Raw genomic sequence first — 21,792 nt, 5'->3', positions numbered from 1 at the left:
AACTTGACCGATTGATATCTAATAATGGTTCCCGAGATTGAGCGGTTGGTTCTCCATGTCTTTCCCTTCCCGCATCCAACCACCATTCTCCATCCTACCTAGTAAAGGATGTAGCCTACAGCCCAAATGTAAGGCCATAACTTCTGAAGTTACAAACTAGTAATGTCACTGCATTCATAATATTCCAAACTAATGAATCACATGCACCTTTAATCGTGAGAGCATACGATAAATCAATTCCCAGTTGTCCTCCATTTCCCCACCCATCATACTTCATGTCAACAATATTTGGGAAGGAATTCTCCAATAGTTAGATGAGCAACCTTACACCTTACGGCTTCGTCACATGTTTCCCCGTGGGCACCCCGCAAATAGAAGCCCAATACCATTCTGTCTCCACCCAATCCACCCCTATTTATGTATCCCTACGCAGCCTGCTAAGCCAACCAGCATCAGAAGAAGAGGAGAATGAGCTACCAGAAAGTCCCTCCCCAGGAATCCTACCCCCGGCCAGGCAAAGACCGCTTTCTTTTAATCGAATTTCTTCGATGAGTTTTGCTGTACTTCTGTAGATTTTCTGAATTTTACTAGATTGTGGGATAGGTGCAGAGAATCCTTGTTTGGATCGTATAAAATCATGTTGAGATCTCTTGGTTGGTTTGGTTGCAGAGTACTCCCAACCATACCCACCTCCACCATCTGGATCTCAACCTTATCCTCCACCTCCACCACCCCAAGGAGTCAACCCTCCTCCCCCACCGCAAGGGATCTATCCCCCACCACCACCGGGATACCAGGACTACTTCCATGATGGGTACCCTCCTCCACCTCCGCCACCGCCGCCACCACCACCATCTCAGCCCCACTACCACAGCCATGATGGTGACTCCTCTTGCTTCTCATTCATACGAGGATGGTATGCATCTCATCTCGCAGTTCGGTTCTTGTTCTGTTGTCCTTTTGATTTCTCAAGTATTTCTCATTTTAGAAGAATTTATGAGTCATTGGCTTTTATATGTTGATGGGTTGTTTTGTGTTTTTGTTATGGTATGCGAATTGACAATTGCGTGATCGGCGCTTTGGTTACTCTCGATTGATGGAGAAGTTGGATCTGTTTAGTTCACTCCATCTGTTTTTTTTTTTGTTACGTTTCAAAGTGATTTACTTATACTCGCCCTTTTCTGGCTGCTGGTCGTGTACAAGTTATGATCTTTGGTTAGGCATGGCCAGTTAGATGTCGTGTGACTAGATGTGGATTATGCTAGTTTTGTTGCCGCCCTGATGTTATATGTGCAAGGTTCTGTTCTCGTTCTCTGATAACTATGGATTTAAGTCACAAATGCCGCATAGAAGTTTGCGGAATTTGTGTTTGACATATTGCTGATTGTCTAAAATGTTGACATTGTTTATGATCTACTGACCTGAGATCACTTTGATCTCCCTCCCTCCCTCTCCCCCCCTCTCAAAAAAAAAAAGACTGGACCATGCCATATTTCGATACCAGTGTTATGATTTCTCCCTTGGATCAACGAGATCAACTTCTCTTCTATGATCAATAAAAGATATGTCTTCTATGATCAATAAAAGATATGTAGAGATAAAAAAAAGTTTAATTTAGGTTGTCTCTCATTGACAACATGTTTAATCTAGTGTCATAAAAAGGTGGAGATTAAAGTAAGGATAGAAAATTTCAGTCCCTTGTGGTCAATGTTGAGAGTCATCTTTTGCAAACATGGGAAGTCTTCTGTAACAATGTACAGGAAAATTCCATTATGTATATTTTTCTCATCTTTGCTGAGTTAAACTACATAAATAACTCAAAAAGACCATGGAGAAAAGGTGTCCCGAAAACAAAAGAAGGATATTCCATATATTGGTAATTTGTTCGGCAGAATAAATATGGAGATATAGTTTCAATGGATATGTGAACATGTTCATATTTCTTATGTCTCTTTCGAAGAAGAATCCATGATTTTTTACTATTATATTCCTTTTACTTTATCTTTTTCCAGTAACAAAATTATACTCTTTATTGTGCCCAGAAGCTTTGTCAGTTTTGAGTTGATATTTGTTATTCACAGTAAATGTCATTGTTGTACAGTTTTTGCATGTCCTGTCACTAGTTATAGAATCATCTGAATATGCATGGCTAAGTGGTTGCTAAGTGCTTTGAATGCCCAAATTAGAGGTGAGCATTGGGCCTGGCCATGCCTTGGGCCGGGCCGCCCATGGCCCGGCACGAAGCGGGCCATGCTACAGTAACAGGCCGTGCTAGGCACGGCTCATAAAAGGGAGCCGAGCTGGGTTATGGATTTCTGACCCACGGGCCGAGCACGGCACGGCCCATAAGGGCCTGGCTGGCACGATTCGTGGGCCAAGCAGGCACGGCCTGCGGGCCAGAAATTCTTATACCCCTCAAATTAGCGCTTTATAGGTATTTATAGGACTCCAATTTTTTTCTCCAAAATACCCTTCAAATTAGCCGTTTTATGCCTGTTGGAAGGGGCAAAATGGGTAAAAAGCCACAAATAGCCGTTATGGGCCAAAAAAATAGCCGTTATGGGCCACCCATAACGGCTATTTTTTTTTGGACAGACGGGTCGTGCATGGCACGGCCCGTGCCGGGCCCGACATGGCCCGCCACCCCACGGGCCTAGGGCCGTGCCGGGCTTAGCCTTTAGGTTAAGCGGGCGGGCCGTTCCAGGCACGGCCCATTTAGTAACAGGCCAGGCCAGGCACGACCCGTTGTGGTCTGTGGCCCGGTGGGCCTGGGCCGAGCCGGGTCCGGCACGGCCCGATGCCCATCTCTAGCCCAAATAAGCTAAAAAGGGTAAGTATGCTGGAACTACTGGTCATAAAGTATAAATCTCCCCAGGAGTTTGGATCATTTAACTGAAGTGGAAATTGTGAACCATATCCACTAACCAAGTTACTACAGTCAATTACAAAATGTTTGATTTATGGCATCCTGATTCATTAAAGGCTAGGAGATATTTCACTTCCCTATCTCTTTATTTTTACCCATTTTCCAATCCTCGACTACTCGATACTAATTTTCCATTTAGCCACACGATGTTCATCATTCCAAACAGGCATAATGGGGCAATAAAATACAACCTTAATTTAGTAAAGAACATTGGCAGCTCTAATAGCATTGACATTTTGCTCAATAATCAAGGACATAAGATAGTATTGGAACTAGCCGGAAATGCATATATTAAAATATATAATAGTAGAAAGATGACTTAGTCTCTTCCATTTCGTTTCTAAATGAGCAAAGACAGAAGCAAGTTTGGTTCTTATATGACCGGATGTGATATATAATGCTGGCAAGCACTTCCATAAATTTAACCTTCAGATCTGTTTTCAATATCAGGATTTACTTTGTATTACTTTTCCTTCATTATCTATGAAAAGACACCAAAGCCTTAACAACCAGTACATTCCTACTTTCCTATACCAGCTTTCTATATGTTTTTCTCATATATTCTAACCTTGATAGCTTATGTTCAATCAAAATGTCCAGCTATCATGTAATATTAAATTATTCCAGAAACTTATATTCCAAAATCAGCAAGCCTGCTACTTCTATCTTCTCCTATCCTGCATCATATATATCATTTTTTTAATTTTATTTTTTTTTATTTTCATGGTTAATTCTTAGTTAGGAGCCCTAGGAGCAAAGAAGGCAGATGCAGCGTATTCTGTTGTTAAATATATTACAGCACTTGTCCATATACGTATGCATCAAGTTGGTACGAAAATGAACTGTATCAACTGCAGTAATGTAGAGGCTAAACATAATCTTGCACTCGATATAGTGTCTTTTGTTATGTTTCTTCTATCACGTTATGTTCTAGTAAATAACTGCATCCATTCCTGTAGTGGCTCCTCAAATTTCAAGACCGATGCTTAGCACAACCAAGAGTTTGAGCATAAGTCTTTTAGGATAGTAAAAGGATTCTTTAGCATCCCATAAAAATGCATCCATGTAAGGTGCTGAATGTCTGAAGAGGAATATGGTGAGAGTCTTAGTAAACATAATTCCTGCCGTGGATGTGTGATTATTTGTTGTTCAAGCATGTCTTCTTCTCATTCTTCGCTTTCTCCTTCTTCACCATAAATTAGGTCGCTAGTCCTCCAAATCTTCATGATAGTATACACCACCTAGCCTTGTAAGTGTGGGAGACAAAGTAACATCATGGACAATATTTTAAGGTTGGTTCTGTTTAGTGATCTGCTTGTCCAATTCCGGCAAAACCCAGATTAAATTATTTATTATAACGTTACACTAATTTAGTAACCTGGGACTTGAATATCTTGAGTATCATTCTATTTGAACTCATGCAAGTTATGGTTTGTTAAACATTGATCCATAGAATGTGATAGCAATGAAAAAGGGGTTCTTCAGATACACTAGAAGTACCAATGCGTCTTGTGGTCTAGTTCTTAATTATCACACTTCAAACTTATTTGATTAAGAACTAGAACTGCAAGAGTGAATGCATAAAGACTGTTTACATGGTTGTGGCTATAATGATCATCCACTTTCAAGCAGCAAAAAGTAAGTACCAGTGGAACCTATGTCCTCTTAAGCAAGGGGTCTGCCAAACTTTTGCATGAATCTAGTATTTCTGGAAGTTGTTACGGTCATCTCAGTGCCAAATCTTGAAGGGGATTGAATAAAACTACTATTGGTTTTCGATGATACAGTATCTCGCCGAGTTCATTATCATTTTTTCCCCCTTCATCCTAAGTTTTTCCTAATTTTCCTTCTTCTCTTTGCCTTTTAATTTGATTACTTTACCTTCAACTTTCCTGTTGCAGTTTGGCTGCTCTTTGCTGTTGTTGTGTGTTGGAAGAGTGCTGCTTTTAAGGAGCCTTAATGGGTAACATGGAAATAATCTCTTTTCTTCTGCATTGTCATCTACAATTGTCATTGATGTTGTTTATTGCTGCTTACAGCTTAAGGTGTTTGGAGGTTATGGCACTACTAACAGTGACTTTCTTCGTCCATATTTCTCGGCCTGTTCCCCATGGTGGTCGTGGGGCACTACTCATCATGGTGGCCGTGGACTATAATATAAGATCATCAGAACTTATGGCTTGTGTGCAGCATAGTTATTATTCCATAATACTACCCTATGATGAACTTTGTAATTTTTAGACATTATGCTATTGATAATTCACTCAGTCATTAGAATCATGCATGCATTGGGAATAGGCTGTGTAGCAATTATAAATCAACACATGGAGGCATATGTTTCCTACTCTTCTACAGATCTATTAGAGAACATACTATGATGGAGATACATGAAAGAAATGCAAGTGAAATGCAAGAAACTAGACTTTCCATCAGGGCTGCAACTCAAGTAGGAGGGTTCGGGTTTATTTGTGCCCAACTCCAAATCCTGCGCTCTCCCCACCTTAACCAATCCTATTTGGTATTAGGTTGAGATTGCTTTAACCCAACCTGACCCAATCCGTAGTTAGTGGGGATGGATTAGCCTATGTTAGATCGGATTGAATACAAATTTTAAGAGTCCGGAAAAATTTGCGATGTTCTTGTAGGATTTAATATTTATTAGGGTCGAGATCTTAACCACTCATCAATTATGATGGTCTATGTAAAGAATAATTTAACAGGTTGAAAGGTATAGTTACATGGAACATATAAATAATCCATACAATATATAGAAATGCTAAATAATTTCTATCCATAAGAGATTTGTTATCTTTGAATCTAACGCGGCATTCCCAACCATCTAAAATATCATTATATTTGAAAAAAAAACCTTATAAAGTACAAATCCACATTGCTTTTGGAGTTCATACCTGATTTAGATTTTGAAGTTCCCAACCTCTGTATTCTGTCTCAATCTCTCACCTCCTATTCCACGTTGCTCTTAACAGCTTATCCTGGTTTGGGTTGTTGAAATTGGATCATAATTTTCAGTCGCTGAAAAATAAAGTCCTATACATATGTAATTTTCCTACTGTACTTGGTCCACATGTAATTTCTGCCATAACTTGGCTTCCTTTCATGACAGCTCTAAATTTGCTTTCAAATTCCCTGAAAGATAAAATCATTCAGTGCACCTAATCGAGGGTGATGAGCTTGATGCATACTGTTAAGTGCCTGCTACATCAGAATTAATTTTCTCCTGATCAATTAATTTTCTCCTGACGATCAGGAGGAAAGGAAGCTTGCCCCACCATTTTAACTCGCAGCTACCAAGAGGAAGGTAAATCAAATGAATGGGCAGAGCCAATGCTTTTGTTCAAAGGCTGATTCAATGATTGAATCATGAAGGCTTTCTAGCTGCCATGGAGATTTTTACCACGAGGTCTTGATGGAAGATTAGCCAAGAGTAACACTTGGAGAAGGTTGATAGATTCCAAAATGGGGACAATGGGGACTGATCAAATTTTATGGTATTCATGGCATTCAGTCCACAGATTTCCTTTGGCTGGCAAATGCGTTTCCCATGGACTTACTAATGCGTTGGCTGATCTGTAACACTTGGAGAGAATTTGATTAGGTGCTTGGCAGAGGATATGGCACACCCAAGCTGTTATCCAAGAGAAACAAGCCAGCTTCACCCACTTCCTTTAGAAAAATGAAGAGTTGCAAAAGCTCAACAAGAAGGGCCTTGCACAGACTGGCTCTCCATTGCCTCAACACAAAGATATCATAAAATACTGAATCATTACAGTCCTCTTTTGAAAAGGAGGCTACAGCAGTCTGTTGGTTTCTGAGGGGAAAATTTGGAAGCCACTTAAACTCTTGAATGTCATAGTATCATCCTTTCATGAAACAAGAAGAAGATCAAGAATTTGTAGACTTGAAACACAATAGCTCTCCCTCAGTCCTGGTACATCGTATCCTGCCAATTTTGAACGAAGCACACATCATTACCAATAGGAGGCATGTGTGAAAATAACCAAGGAGAATTTCTTAGTGAAATTTTTGTGACAGAGCATTCAAATGGCCTATTCCGAAGCTAGAATAAATGATAAATAATCAATAAAGTAGCTTGATCTCTAATTCTCAGAATAAAACCATATATCTGTTAGGAGGTTTGATCAAGAATTCATTTATAGCAAATGCATGTGATTATGGCTGCTATTTGTCGAAACATAACTATACAAGCATGCGCGCACAACACCAACAGAGAAACACCAATAGAATTGCAGTAAATTAGAGGCAAAGAAGGTGGTGTTCATTTCCTCTGGTTATAAAGTCCTCCATAAAACAAAAAGCAATTCATTTATTTGTTCTAACAAGGAAAATTAGATAATAATCCTAAATTGATTCTCCAAAACCACATAAGTTTCCAATCCAAGATAAAGTTATCACCAAATAAAATGGCATACCTAAATTATTATTAGAGCATCTAAAATAAGCTCAAACATGAGGACCACGATAGGGTACATTAGTAGGAAGGACATGTGGTCATTAGAGAAAAGGAGAGTTAATACATTATCTATTCTAGCATAACCATATCAAAATCTTAAGCAGAAAGAAAGATCATATTTTAGAATATGGATTATCAAAAGTAGTAAAGCTTCTCCATTGCCAATTGTTAACGGATATAGCTTCCATAAACCACTCATTAATACATTCTATTTTGTTTTGGTAACGACAAATTCATGCTTTTCAATTAAGCAGTTACAATTTTTATATGCCCTAAGAGGATACTTCTCACGGAAGGCAAAATATGCAGTTCTGACTTCTCTATTAAAAATGCTTCAACTGGCAGGCCTAAATGCCCAGTTCTGACGGTGACCTACAGTATTAAAATATTCAGGGCTGACAGCACCGCCAAAAGGTCAAGCTTTAGCATTCCATGATTACATATTCAGATTATAATGATACTCCAGAAATAGAACAGAAAATCAACCCCAACCTATGTTCAACTTCTGTTCTTCAAAGAAGGGATTAAAAAAGAAAAAAACAGATTCTAATATGCTAATATATTTCTGAAAGCATACCTTAAAAGTTTGATGATACCTCAAGCATACAATTCAGAGCTAATCTTCACATACTGCCTTGTTTTCTCTTTCATTTCCCTTTCCGATTCTTAATTTTGACTTCAACCGATCTCTGGAAAAAAATAGATTCAACAGATACATCTTTGGACAAACAAAAGTCTCTGTTCATGCTTTTCCACACTTAAGATGCACCCAAACACAGGAAGCAAGGTTACATAACTCTTATGTAACTTTTTTAAAGAGAAATGGTGATATATGAACACACTCACTATTCTATCGTATTGGCAAAGGTGCTGATCATCACCCCTAAGTTTCCTACTGATCTCAGTATGCTTCATTGAAAACTGTACGTACAGAACCATATCTATTCATGACTTTTTGCGCTTAGATACATGCACTTACAGGAAACAAGGTTTCAAGACTTTACATGACCTTCTCTCTCTACAGACAGCTGGTGATGTCTGAACACACACTATTCTATCTTACTGGCAAAGGAGTCAATCATCATCCCTAAGTTTCTTACTGGTTTCAGCATGTGTCATTGAAAACTATATACTGATCTTCGTAAGCTTCATTGAAAACTGTTTGTATGCATACAACCAATGTTAGACACCTAATATCCAAGAGAGAAATATGGTGTCTTCATTTCCATCGTTATAGTCCTCTGTAAGGTTTTGTCCTCTATAAGGTTCTGTTTCTTGCTTGATATCCCAGACTGCACATGGACACAGTTCACAAAACAACCAAGAAACCTCAAGGGAGAATTCTTTCACCTAGATGGACAGTAGACCTAAGTCTATAACTAGGTGACAGAAGTTACATCCTCATAAGATAACTGCGCAAAAGATCATAGATATAGCTTTGTCGTGAGTCATTAATTATATGTTATTGTCATTATCAACTCTTAAATGAAAGTTGTACATGTTCTGAAGCATAAGATGGATCTGTACAAGATAACTTCAACAACCTTATTCTAGTCTTTGCATCATTTCCAGAGATACCAATGGATAAATTCCGAATTAGATAATTCAAGACAGAACAACCTCATAACAAAATTATAAAAGAGATAAACACCTGACTTATTGCACAAAACCAATCGCAACATAAAAGAAATGGTTGGAAAGAAATTGATAATCACCTAATGATGCCTTAATACAAGAATGATGGAAAGCCGAATAACAGGTAAACAGTAGGATCTCATAAAGAATGAATATCAGTGGAACACTTTGTCTATCAGAAAAATCAGATGCAATATGAATGAATGCTGAATTTTTTACACACCAAGCTCGAGAACCAACTTCGCTTCTCTTGCACAAAGCTATTTCCATTTAAACATTGGGAGTGACAATTCTACATCTAAGACTAACGATTAACGACTAACGACCGTTGATCAAAATCGTAATGATATCTTTGCTAATTCAACTATAATAAAACAAACACACAAGAATTCTTTCAGCTTACTTTCCTCAACTATCCAATCATCTCACCCACATTCAGTAAGTTCAAATCAGAACATCAATATAAGAAGTAGCGACCAGCTCCACAGTTTCATCAATTATGAAATATTTACAAGAAAATTAAATAATACTCAATTCACAAAGCTTTTTTTTTCAGAGAGAGTATCCATCTCACACATGAACAGAAGCTCAATCATTCCAGATTTATGTTTATTGCGATAATCAACATCTATTCCAACATTACACCAAAAGGGGGAATTTTCTTTAACCATATTGAAGATCCCTACAATGCAAATGATACATATAACAATAAAATTGGATACAAAATACAAAGATAGGACCTATGAACAAGAATTACCTCATTTTCTCTTCATCCCAGCTACTCGCTATCATTAACATCATCATCGACTTCGTCGTCGTCGTCGTCGTCTTCCTTATCGGAGAGGAGATACGCCCCTTGCGGAGGCGGCGATCTCTGCCGCGTCCTCGAGGGCAGAATGTTCGATAGATCGACCTCGGCAAGGGGATCATCTGAGAAATCGCTTTCATCGTCCTCCCCTCCAATCACATCGCCACTATCATCGTCATCACTGCTATCATCCTCATCCTCGTCCTCGTCTTCATCCACTACCATCTTCCCCTTCCCCTTATCCACTGCCGCCGCCACTCCCTTCCCCTTGAAGAAGGCTGCATTCCCGTTGGGATCAACCCCAGCCTCCTCTCCATCTTCTTCGCCGCCGTCAACGTCTTCTTCGGCTTTGACGTCGTCGGGGGGTTCTTTGGGGCAAGAAGAGGGGATCTCGGGCTGCGGCTTGGTCTTCTTCCGCCAGTCCTCTTCGCCTTCGTCGACGGAGTCGAGATCAGGCTTTCTCTTCGGGGGCTGCCGGGGATTCGATGGTTCTTGGTCTAGGGTTTGGAGCTCCTCTCTGTGGTCCGCCATGGGGCATTAGGGTTTCGTGTGCAAGGGTTGGGGTTTTGGAAGAGGGGGAAAGGGATGTTGTCCTCCACGGGATTTTAGAGACTTGCGGGAGCCGCTGCCGTCCCTGTTGCAGGATTTTTACGAGTACTAGTGTACGTGGCAGACAAATGTGCAGCCCCGTCATCCCATTTGGCTAGTTATTCGCGCTAAGGGAGTTTTTTTTTTTTTTTTGGTGGGGGGGGGGGGGGGGGGGGGGGTAAATAGGGATGTGCTTCGTTGCCTGCTATTCTAATTGCCTTCAAGCCTTCAACAAGAATTAGAAATACTTACCGCATACAAAAAAAACAATAATTAAAATTAACTAAAATAATATTGTATTGTATTTATATTTACAACTGTGTGTTTGTTTTGTCTGAAATTTGAAAAATTCAGTTGCAATTGTTTAATTTGGTTGATTAATGTGAATGAAGCATGATCACTCTGGTTCTTATATGGTAAGATTATACCTCCATTGATCCTACTATTTTTTTTTTTTTTTTTTTGGTGGGGGGTGGAGGATTGGAGGCGGCAATCTAGAAATTTTATTAATGCTAAACTAGTTATTTTGGAAAGTGGAATTTATGTGCATAAGTTGGATAAAATAAATTTTCAATTTGGTTCAATTTTATATTTGCATAAGCTTTAGTATTTCTTAGGAATTTGTTATGATTGTTTTAATAAAATTTCATTTCTCAACCAAGTTGAGACAATATCCTAGTTATATATAGGAGACCAGGATGCTTTTAGAATACGGACAATGCTAGGAGGTCCATCCGCAACCATAAATACAGGGCCTTAATATCTCTTTCCGTGAAGCAAAAAGTAGTCCTAGGATGTGGATCCCCTTCAATCCCTTCCTGACAGGCCGACAGTGAGCAGAGAGAATATTTTTGGTGCATGGGAATAGTAATGCCTGTAGTAATTTTTGAATGATGTCCCTTTTGTCCATAGATAAGGTATAAAATAGGTATAAAAGGTGCTTTTATGCTAAGGAACAACCTATAATAGCTCTCCTTGGAATAATTAGGTGTGTTATAAGAAAGTTTTAATCATCATGATTATTTCTTTGTTACGCCTCTTTCCGTAATTTGCCTCATTTCCAGATTTGTTTGATAGATACAAGGCCTGTAGCCACTGAGAATTGACTGGCCTTAGGCACTACGATGAAAAGCGCAACGATGTTAAAGAGCTCGATGGCCGGCTACTTTAGTTGGAATTGGATAAGGCGAGCGGCACTCAGTCCCTGCAGCCGAGATTCTCGTCGAATGGCAGCACTCCGACCTGAAATAGCATAGAGCAAGGAAGTCCTCTGGCCGAAACGTCTTTAGCGGGGATCCTTCAATATCTAAGTCAGTATATTAAGCAGAAAACAAAAGGAGGTTATCTTTTTGTCTATTAGGATGTTTTTCTTACTTACCTCCTCTACCCCTACCCCTCCTCTCTCTTCTCTTTTTGTGTGTTCGGTGGAGGAGCCTACCTACGACTAGAGAATTAGGACATATAGGTGGACCAAAAGTAACTGGCTTGAGTACGGCCTAGAAATTGGGCATAAATGTTTCGCACGCGGATAGCGTCTTGCCTATCATATCGGTAAGATCTCAATGATCACTGGATCTTCTGGTTAGGATGCCGCGAACTGTAGAGAACTCCTGATATGCAAGCTCGAAAGTATGATGCTGGGCCTGCCCAGTAGCCACTCCTGATCCACCACATATTAGCACCATAGCGTATCTTAATTGGTTGGATCTTTTAGTGAGCTGTAACCGATTTGGAGGCATATCATTTGCCTCCCACTTTTGCAACTGAGCTGAGCTATCCTGCTCAGGCTGCAAAAGTAGTTTTTTCAAAAGGGCCACTTTAATGAAGATCGCTGAGGATGATGCATTGTGCCTTTTCATTAGAAAAATAGTGATTTTTTAAATCTCGTATTTATGAAGGGAGTGATTTTGCTGTCCTTCCCGAAGTACCATAATTATGGGTAAGGCGTCCATGAATTTAATAAGCGTCTAGGTCTTGCCAACAATTCGAATGGGCCAACTTGGGGTGAACGCCCAAGAGACATGCATCCAAGGTTAGGTGAAGCATCGCCTCAGAAGGGGTTGCTTAAATCCTCGATAAATAGGAAAGGCTAGGGATCGCCTTGGAAGTGTCCATTCACCTCGTTCTTTTTTTTTTTTTTTTTTTTTTTTTTTTTTTTGCTTGAAACGGGTTGTTCAGACAGCGCGTGTCCGAATACACCCAAGAACATCAAAATACAAAATCTCGCGTAGTGCCAATGGCAACTCCCGCTCTCCTGCCCACAAGGCATATCCCGAATGGTGTGCTGCATATGCAGCAACCCAGTCGGCCGCTCCGTTGGCCTCCCTGAATACATGCTTGGCCTCAAAGGCCACAACGTCCCTCATCATCATCCTAATATCCCGGATCAGAGGATGGTCAATGCTCTCCCGCCGAATCCACCCAATAACAGTGGATGAGTCGCCCTCCAAGATGATCGAGCTAGCCCGCAGTACCCGCCGCGCATGGCAGAGGCCGGCCCAGGCAGCTCGCAACTCCGCCGCTGGCACTGATGTGTCGAAAAGCCGGCAGCCGCCCGCTGCCACTACCCGAGAGTGAGGGTCTCGTATGACGAAGCCGGCACCGCCTCGTGTACCACTGTCCAGTACTGAGCCATCAAAATTGACCTTGAGGAAACTCGGGGGTGGGGGCTCCCAGGTGAAGAACACCGTCCGAAGAGCTGCCTGAGCAGAGAAAGAACCCCAGGTGTCCCGAGCTATCAAGGTCGTATCTGAAGGGCTGGCAGGTCTGAACTCCATCGCCAATGCTCGAGCGGACTCCGCAACAAACCTCGGCGACATCCGACGCTCGCCAAAGGTGCGAGCGTTCCTTGCCAACCAGATCTGGTGGGCGGTGCAAATCGCTCGGATGGCCTCCTGACATGTCCGCGGACTAGTCAGCCACTGACGTATCATCTGCAAAAACAGTCTCCTCTCCCGCCAAATCTCCTCTGGGATACCCGTCCACTGCCATGTCTGCCGCGCCCACAAGCATCCAAATAGTACATGATCAACTGACTCATCCGCACCGCAGGCCCCACACTCCGCAGGGATCCCCAGACCACGTCGGCTCAGCACAGCTCTCGTCGGAAGGCGGTCCCACATCACCTTCCATAGGAAAAGTGCTGCTCTCGGGTGGAGCCTAGACCTCCAAATCCAGGCACCGTCCCATCCACTCTCATGCTCGCGCTGAATCACCCGGGCCAGATCACCCAGCCTCACACTGGCCCTGCACGAAGTGCTCCAAACCCTGACATCTGGGCCCTCGCATCCTGGTACTGGCATGGCAAGTATCCTCTCAGCTAGATGTGCCCCGAACAACTGGTAGAGTCTGTCCACGTCCCACTCTGCCCTCCCTGGTGCTAGGAGGTCGCACACCCGGAGCCCTACTGCTGCCTCGAAATCCACCGTCGTCGGCCAATATCTCAAGGGAATGGTATCTACCCACGGGTCATCAGTCACAACAATGGTCCGGCCATCGCCCATCAGCCACCTGGTATGAGCTAACACGGTCGGCAGGTACCGCCCAAACTCCTTCACCTCGTTCTTTTACTCTCCAAAATCTAGAGAGAGAGGAGGTGTGAAGTCACCAGGTGTGACTTGTGTGCTTCTGTTGTAAGGTTCTCTTTCCTTGTCCCGACCAAAATCTTGTCTTTGCTTCCTAGTAGATTGTTTTGCTTTTCCTCCCTTTGTTGTCTTCTTTTTTGTCTAGAAAATACCTGGACCCATCTACTGGAGGTTAGTCTCCCGATGATGATGTAATGGATCAAGGTTTACCTGACCAGGTCTCTATGGCCTCGGGGAGAGTTCTTTCTAATATATCTTTAGGTCCGAATACTAAGATAAGCCTTCTGGGGAGGTCCGACCTCAATTGGAACCATATGCCATTTTCTATTTCTGAAAACTTTATCCTTGAGTGCCACAATCCTTCGAATTGGATGACTTTGCCCGAGGAGAATTGGATAGTCCTATATGAGGAGTCCCTAAAAGTAGGGCTAAGGCTCCTCATTCCATCGGTTATCGCCGACCTGTTGACCCAGAACCAACTTTTCCCCACAAAGCTTGTCACCAATGCTTGGAGGTTAGGGGCTATCTTTACTTTGTCCGGCTTCAAGAAATTTCCCCTATGCCGAGGATGTTTCAGGCCTTCTTTCAAGTGAAGGCTTTCTTGTAGGAAGGGTCACAACGTCCTTCCTCTTGAACCTTCATCTATCGATGGATGGAAGGGTTAGTATTTCTTTGTGTCTTCGGCAATTCCATAGGGTTTTTTGACCCTATGGAGGCACCTAGAGGCAAGCCTTGAGCCTCTTTCCCTTTTTGTTGGATGAAGAGCGGGGATCTGTTGATCTTCTTCATCTGGTGAAAGCTTCACTTTGGCCTAGTTATTTTGGGAGTTGGCCTTGGTCGACACCGGATTGAGTCATGCCTCTTTTGTTGGTACATTTTCTAATCTTATTTTGCTTCTCTTTCGTCAATCTGAATTTGTGACTAACTCATTCCTCTTCCATTCTTGTATCCATGAAGTTTGAGGTAGAAGAACTCTTCTGCTCCTCGAGGAAGAGAAAATCCAACGAGAGTAGCTCTTCCTCGAGTAAGAAGAGGAGTGTACTTGCAAGACTAGTCATCATAATCGAGGAGGAGCCTGCTAGGGGAGGATCATCAGAGATGGAGGTGCTTACTGCCCTTCCCATTAGTGTACCATCATTTGCTTTGGCGGTTGCTCCGATTTTGGGATGGCCTCTGCAGCCATTTTGGTTTTGTTAGCTACACCGGAGGTTATCGGTCCTTCTTTGGCCTTAATAGTGGGGTCACATTCTTCCATTAGTTGCGTCACTATTAGGCTATCGGCCAAGGCATCCGAGCCAACCTTCTACCATCCTACTAGGGGTACGCAGGCGTCAACATCTTCACTCTGGCCAGATGCATAGGGCATGGAGTCGAAGACCTTTTTATCGAACTGGTCGGTAAGGGTCTCCAACTCGGTACTGCACCAGGGCAATTATCGAGTGATGTGGGAGATGGTCCAGAGGTTCATGCTCCCTGGTGACGAGGAGTTGTGATGGAGGCCATTGGAGAGCATGATCAACTCGTCCTACCACACCACCATTGAGGTAGTCAGATTGCTTCTTCTGTCCATTTATTGTTTTTGAATAATCAATCTTTTCTTTGTTTCTTTAGGGACTGTATGTCATATATGTACTTATTGAGATCATCTGCTCCCATCAGTGGAGGTTAGAGATCTCTGACCGTCTTCCCCAAGAGAAGAGAGCAGCAAGGCCCGTGCGGAGGTGGAACGGGTGAGGGCCGAGAAGAGAAGAGAGGAAGCTGAGGTGCAAACTCACTTCTTAGCTCCAAGACTGAGAGTTCTCAGATAGAGTTGCGACAGATGGTCGTTCAACTATGGGAGATGTAGCAAGCCATCACTGAGGAAGGGGCCTGCATGAGGAAGGAGGATGATGTAGAGATTGCCTGCCTGAGGGACGCGGTCATTGTAGCCAAGCTTCAAGCCTCCCCGGTTGAGGAGAGATTTACTTGGGCAGAAGATAGAGCTGCCCAGCCTTGCAACCAAAGAGGTTGTCCGGGCAAAGGAGGAGGGCTCCTGTACTGAAGAGAGGGCCGGCCTCGCGACGAAAGAGGTCATTAGGGCAAAGGAGGAGGCATCTCATGCCAAAGAGAGGGTGTTGTAGATTATAACACTTGTGCAAAGATCTGTAACGAGATATTGGAGGCTGCTAGAGACTCCTTCAGAAAGGGGTTTACCGTCTGCTGGGGAAGAATCCATAAGGTGGATCCTAAGCTCAACCACAACTCGGGCACTTTCTCAAGCAAGTACTCGGACGAGGAGGCCTTTCTTCGAGGATTAGGGAGGAAGGCTAAGGAAGAAGAAGAGGAAAAGGAGGAATAGCATAAAGAAGAGGAGAGAAGAGACAAATGATTATACTTGCCATTGTTGGTCTCTCTTTTTCTTCCTTTTTTTTGTATTGGATTTGTTGTGAGCCATTCTTTTGTACTTCTCTTTTTTTTTTGGTAAATAAAATGAAAGTCTGCACATTTTTTTGATTTATCCGATGGCTCGATTTGAACTGATATACTTTTTATCTGAAGGATTGTTTGATTAGGTTCAGGATTGCTAGATAATCTTGCTATTATGCTCTTTGTTTCTCAGGATGGTTGTCAAGCTTCCCACCTTGGTGATGTAGTGGTTCTTGCTTGGCAGTTGCCCTTTATTTCTTGGGATGGTTGTCAAGGTTGCCACCTCATTGACGCGGTGGTTTCCATCCGGTAGTTGTCACAAGGCAGGATCCAGTCGTCCCTCAAAAAGCTGCATGCATCATCAATCATCATGTTGACCTTGGCCAAGATCTGATATGCCTTTCCTCAATAGGGATCGAAATTTGGTGAAACAATAATCCCAAATGCTGCAGGGCAGGTAAGAGCTCTTAGAAAATCCCAAAATTGAATGTAGCTCAGCTAAGGTTAGACACGCGTTCTTTAATCAGAGCTTGGGCACTTCAATTTCTATGGTGGATCTTCGCCTATAAATGGAATGAGATCCACTTTTTAATTCTATATTGGGGCAAGTACTTTGCCATTCACCTTCACCTAGTTCTAGAGAGGCTGTAGCTTAGGCTCGTAGGAGTTCTCCACTAGTAGTCAGCTATCGATTTGGTGAGGATGGAGGCAGAGTTCAGAGTGGGAGTGACCTAGGATGCGGAGCTACATCATAAGCTCGTCGGGCCAATAGTGGGATCGAAAAGCATGTCTGTGTGCACCATGGAGGACGAGGGAAAGGATGTTTCTTTCTTAGAATACTGGTCTTCTACTATCATGGGACTTGAATTGGTCGAGTCCTCGCCAAAGGACTTAGGTTGGGGACCATCATGCTATCCTTCAAGAAAGTTGCAGTGGGAAGCAACCATTGGACTCCTTCTAGATGTTGCAGTCCACTAAAAGTTTAGTCACCATCGTATTGCCCATGCTCTTGAATGGATAACTCGATTTTTTCATTCTTACATAAACATGCATCCAGCTGGTTTATAGCCTCCACTGTAACTGGAACAATGAATAAAGACTATCCCTTTCACTTCACCCTCCTTTTTTGTTTTCGATTCTATTTGCACTTATAGTGCATCCATGTATAACGATTGCAACCACTGTTGAATGGTTCCCGGCCACTTTAGTGTCCTGCCTTGTCAATGAGGACATTAGGCTGGCCATATGGGAGACCGCTCGCAGGACTGGTGTTGCGTTTTTAACAACTTCTTAGTGCTTCTCCCATTTTCAACTTATGGTGTGGGGGATGGTCTTTTGCTTGTGCAACCATTTTTCGATCTAGAGAGGTTGGTTGGCAGGCTAAGCCTTCGGCATGAGGGACAGTCATGGGGGGTTTGTACCCATTTTCTATCATAATTTATCCTTGTAAATCTAGAATTCTTTTTACATCATAATTTGTAATAGTAAAAAAAAAATTACAACAACATCATCATGGGGGGTTTGTTCCCATTCTCCATCAGCATCTGAGAAGAAAATGGCTTCCTCTATCATCGGTCTCTTCATCGATGAGCTCCCCACATAAATGGCTCGCGCGTAGGCTCTTTGGATAGATGAATTAGCTCCACCAGCAGTTGTTCTGCTAGCTATGGTGCTAATGACTCTAGTAATTAGTTGGTTATCGGGCTTCGCCTCGGGAGAGGGTCGCTTCCGACCATGATCGGCTTGGCCCTGAGAGTTTCAAACATAGGCACCGAGGTAGACCTATTGAATTAAAGCCTCGATCTAATTTTTTAGTAGGAAGCAGTCCTTGGTGTCATGCCTATGATCGCTGTGGAACTGGCAGTACCACATCATATCCTTAGATGCCATAGACTTCACACTACCATAAAACACGTGTATAGTGACGGAGATTCCCGTTACTATACCGTGTTTCTAGTTACTAATACGGAATTTGTGACCGAAGCTCTCGTCACTGAATTGGTTACAAAAATACATATCACTAAATTTTCCGTGACGGCAGCGATTCCCGTCACTAAACTCCGTGACAGAACCGCCATCACTAAGCCGTTACAAATCCAAAAATTAAATATTTAAGAAATTACGTATTTTCCGTCACTAACCAGTCCCTGAGTTAGTGATGAAGATAACTTGGTCACTGATTTGTTACAGAATTCGGTCACAAGTTTGGTCACTGATCTGTCAAAACCTTCAGTGACAGATTTAGTCGTCACAGAGATGGTTACAAATTTTGTCACTAAATTTGTCATTAATCCCGTCGCTAACCTAGTGACAAGGTTACCGTCACTAATTTGTCACAATTCACTAAGCAAAATCAATTTTTAGTAACCAAAATTCTGTCACTAAGTTTATGGCTGCTCGTCACAATACTTGGTAAACAATTCAGTAACCAGATTTGGTCACTAATCACATTCTGATAACCTGGTACATTTGGTACATTGATTGGCTCATAATAATAATAATATTAATAATAATATCAGTAATATCAAAGGCATTTAATATTACACAAAAATCATTTAACATATCATTCAAAATAGGCATCAACATGTCCTAAATTCATCAAAATCAAAGTCCAAAAATATATCATAGAGATCAACAGAGATTTCATTCCTCCTACGAATGCAAAAACATATCATCTAAGGCAAAAGCAATCATAATGAAGCATGATCCGCAGAACCTGAATAACCATTACTCCCCTGATCTGCATGCCTTGGTCCAAAGCCAATCTTTTCTCTCATCTTTTGAAGAACCTCATCTTGCCATTTTTTCTTTTCGCGCTCAAGAATACCTAGAAGGTCTTCATGCGTGTACAGCTCCGGAGCTTGACTTGTAAAGGTGGAAGAGGATGATGATTGCTTAATAATTTCAGTAAGATCCTCCAGGGGACTAAAGCCATAGACATGGCCATAAGTTAGAACACCAGTTGCCTCAAACCACAAGTCATAATCACGTGGTGGAGCATCTGAGGTGGAGGCATCACCATATTTTTTGGAGTATTTAGCTAAATACTTTGTCTGCCAGTTGATTTAAAAGAAGAGAAATACATTATGGTGGATCAAACAAGAGATAAACATGAGCAAGCTTAATAATATTTATGAATCATAAAAATATTATACTTACCATGACAGCTTCACTTCTCTTATCCACATATCCTCCCATGACTTGCTTTGTCTTATGCGTCTGATTAAAAGATTCAACTATTGTTGGCTCCTTACCAAGCTTTATTTTCTACAAAAGAGAAAAGAAAAAAATCATTAACATATAATAGGCTGATTTGAGATGATTGAACAATAATATGAAAATTATTATAGAAATCTAATTGAATAAAGACGTATACCAGTCGTTCGTCATGATTGACAAATGCGATTGATCCTCCACAGTGTTTAGAGATGCTACCATTCTTCATGGTGTTTCTAATCTGTCACCGGTCGGTCACTAATCTGTCACTAAGTTCATACCACAATGACCAAATTTCTGTCTGTCACTAATCCGTCACAAATAGTGACTGATAATGGACCGTTACTAGTTTTCCGTCACTATACGCTTGTTTTCTGGTAGTGATCATCTTCCACAGCCACTTCACATAGTTACGGTCGTGTATTTCCATGAGAATCTGCCAACACGAAGTGTTCAAGGGTGCATACCTCCCAAACCTTCGAGCAGGGCTTCTCGCTCGGCGGGGGGCTTCTTCATCCCCTCTGAATTTCTTAGCGGGGGACATCAAGTCGTCCTAGGCTTGCTTATTATTTTTTTTTTGGCTAGGACCGCCCCCAGCTAACTCTCCCCATGTCGTCATGGCCTCCTCGGTGTTGATGTACCTATTTATTTGGGCCAATAGCTCGGCGTAGTCTCTCGAGAATCTTTTCTCTAAAGAAAAAGGAACCGAGAAGTCCTTAGTCTGCTCCTCATGGCAAACATTGCGACCAAATGATTCAGGTCGCATGCTTCTAGGGTGGCCAACTCCTCCCAAGAGGGAGAGTCAATGGATCGAGATGAGTCCTCCTACACATGATTCCATGGATGGTTGTAGGGGCTACGTGGAGCCTTGTTGGAGCGGTAATGACAGAAAGGTTGGTAAGGAGGCACCTGTCCCCCACTATGAGGTGGGGTGCATCGACTCGAGCATTCTAGGTCCTCTCAGTGGTCCTTCTTGTGGGCCTCTTGCTATCATGGCCGCTGGGGGGTGGCTAGCTATTGCATTTGGATCGCAGTAGTCAGCACCTGAATTTGTTGAAGAAGTGCTTGAAATTATTCAAAGGACACCACCGGAATCGTCTATAGTCTGGCAGGTGTAGAGCCCTCTATAGGCTCTATAAAGAGCCGTTGAACTCTTCCAATGTGTTCAGCTAGGTATTAGAAGGTTCTAGTTGTGCCCTTCGAGACTTTATAGTGATAGAGAGACAAAAACTTCTAGAGTGGTCTGTGCCCTTACTCCAGTGCCAATCTATTGCCGCTAAGAATTGACTGGCCCTAGGCACCGTGGCGAAAAGCAGACGATGCTAGAGAGCTTGGGGTCAACTGCTCTAGCCGAAATTGGAGAAGATGAGCGGTGCTTGGTTGCTGCAGCCAAGATCCTCGTCGGATGGTGGCACTTCAACCTGAAACAACACAAAGCAAAGAAGTCCTCTTGTCGAAACGTATCCGATGGGGGACCCTCCAATGCCTAAGTCTATGTGGTAATTAGAAAATAGAATGAGGTTGTCTTTCAGTCTGTAAGGGTGTTCTTCTTGCTTATCTCCTTTGCACCCCCTTTTTTGTGCATGTCCAAGGAAGAGCCTACCTACCACCAGAGAATTAGGGCATGTGGGTCGACTAGAAATGACTGACTTGAGTACAACCTAGACATCGAGCATGAATGCTTCGCATGTAGATGATGTCTTGCTTGTTAATCGATCGGATCTCAATGATCATTGGATCTCCTAGTTAGGACACGACCAATAGTAGAGAGATCCTGATATGCAAGCTCGGTGGTATAGCACTGGCCCCACCCAATGGCCGCTCTCGATTCACCACATGTTAGCGCCTTGGCATATTTTAATTGGTTGAACCTTCTGGTGAGTTGTAGCTAGTTTGGAGGCATATCAAAGCTTATTCCAAGCCTTATGCATACTTTTTGCCTAAAACAAATATAGTCTAGGATCTATTTTTATATTTGTCATGTATAACAAATCCATCATCTTCTTCTATTTCACATAACATGTCCATAGGATATAGGCTTCCACAAACCTTTTTTAATGGATTATAATACATATGGCTATCATTAACTATTATTTCATGACCATCATAGAGGAATGATGACCATGTAACAACCTTT

General features: G+C 42.2%; 2 protein-coding genes across 3 annotated transcripts; one reads left to right on the top strand and one right to left on the bottom strand.

Moving 5' to 3' along the window:
* The first annotated feature begins 45 nt into the window (after nt 1-45).
* On the top strand, nt 46-5,280 carry LOC103717017 (proline-rich family protein). Its single transcript, XM_088708506.2, has 4 exons — nt 46-514; nt 670-916; nt 4,828-4,889; nt 4,966-5,280. The coding sequence occupies exons 1-3, from the start codon at nt 469-471 to the stop codon at nt 4,874-4,876; spliced, it is 342 nt and encodes a 113-aa protein (XP_088564632.2). The 5' UTR covers nt 46-468; the 3' UTR covers nt 4,877-4,889; nt 4,966-5,280.
* Nucleotides 5,281-6,573: 1,293 nt separating this feature from the next.
* LOC103717018 (uncharacterized) lies at nt 6,574-10,503 on the bottom strand. 2 transcript variants are annotated; one of them, XR_015971949.2, is made up of 3 exons: nt 9,811-10,503; nt 7,996-8,107; nt 6,574-6,887 (listed from the first exon to the last, which is right to left on the bottom strand). XR_015971949.2 is itself a non-coding variant. In XM_008805242.6 (2 exons), the coding sequence occupies exon 1, from the start codon at nt 10,390-10,392 to the stop codon at nt 9,832-9,834; it is 561 nt and encodes a 186-aa protein (XP_008803464.4). In that variant the 5' UTR covers nt 10,393-10,500; the 3' UTR covers nt 6,574-6,887; nt 9,811-9,831. The 2 variants fall into 2 exon arrangements, 1 of the variants encoding a protein (XP_008803464.4); XM_008805242.6 differs by lacking the exon at nt 7,996-8,107 and having other exon boundaries at nt 9,811-10,500.
* Between the last annotated feature and the right edge of the window lie 11,289 nt (nt 10,504-21,792).

The sequence above is a fragment of the Phoenix dactylifera genome, chromosome 12 (assembly GCF_051530095.1).
Source record: "Phoenix dactylifera cultivar Ajwa chromosome 12, Ajwa_hap1_PhDact_Kaust_v1.1, whole genome shotgun sequence".
Lineage (NCBI taxonomy): Eukaryota > Viridiplantae > Streptophyta > Magnoliopsida > Arecales > Arecaceae > Phoenix > Phoenix dactylifera.
The sequence above is the reverse complement of the archived record's forward strand: the minus strand, read 5'-3'. Positions and strand labels throughout refer to the sequence as shown.

What these genes read in the sequence shown, in the direction of transcription:
- LOC103717018 (XM_008805242.6), bottom strand. Translation starts at nt 10,392, where the DNA reads ATGGCGGACCACAGAGAGGAGCTCCAAACCCTAGACCAAGAACCATCG.
- LOC103717017 (XM_088708506.2), top strand. Translation starts at nt 469, where the DNA reads ATGAGCTACCAGAAAGTCCCTCCCCAGGAATCCTACCCCCGGCCAG. An exon ending in GGAATCCTACCCCCGGCCAG is followed by an intron (nt 515 to 669) that starts GCAAAGACCGCT and finishes GTTTGGTTGCAG; the next exon opens with AGTACTCCCAACCATACCCA. An exon ending in TTCTCATTCATACGAGGATG is followed by an intron (nt 917 to 4,827) that starts GTATGCATCTCA and finishes TTCCTGTTGCAG; the next exon opens with TTTGGCTGCTCTTTGCTGTT.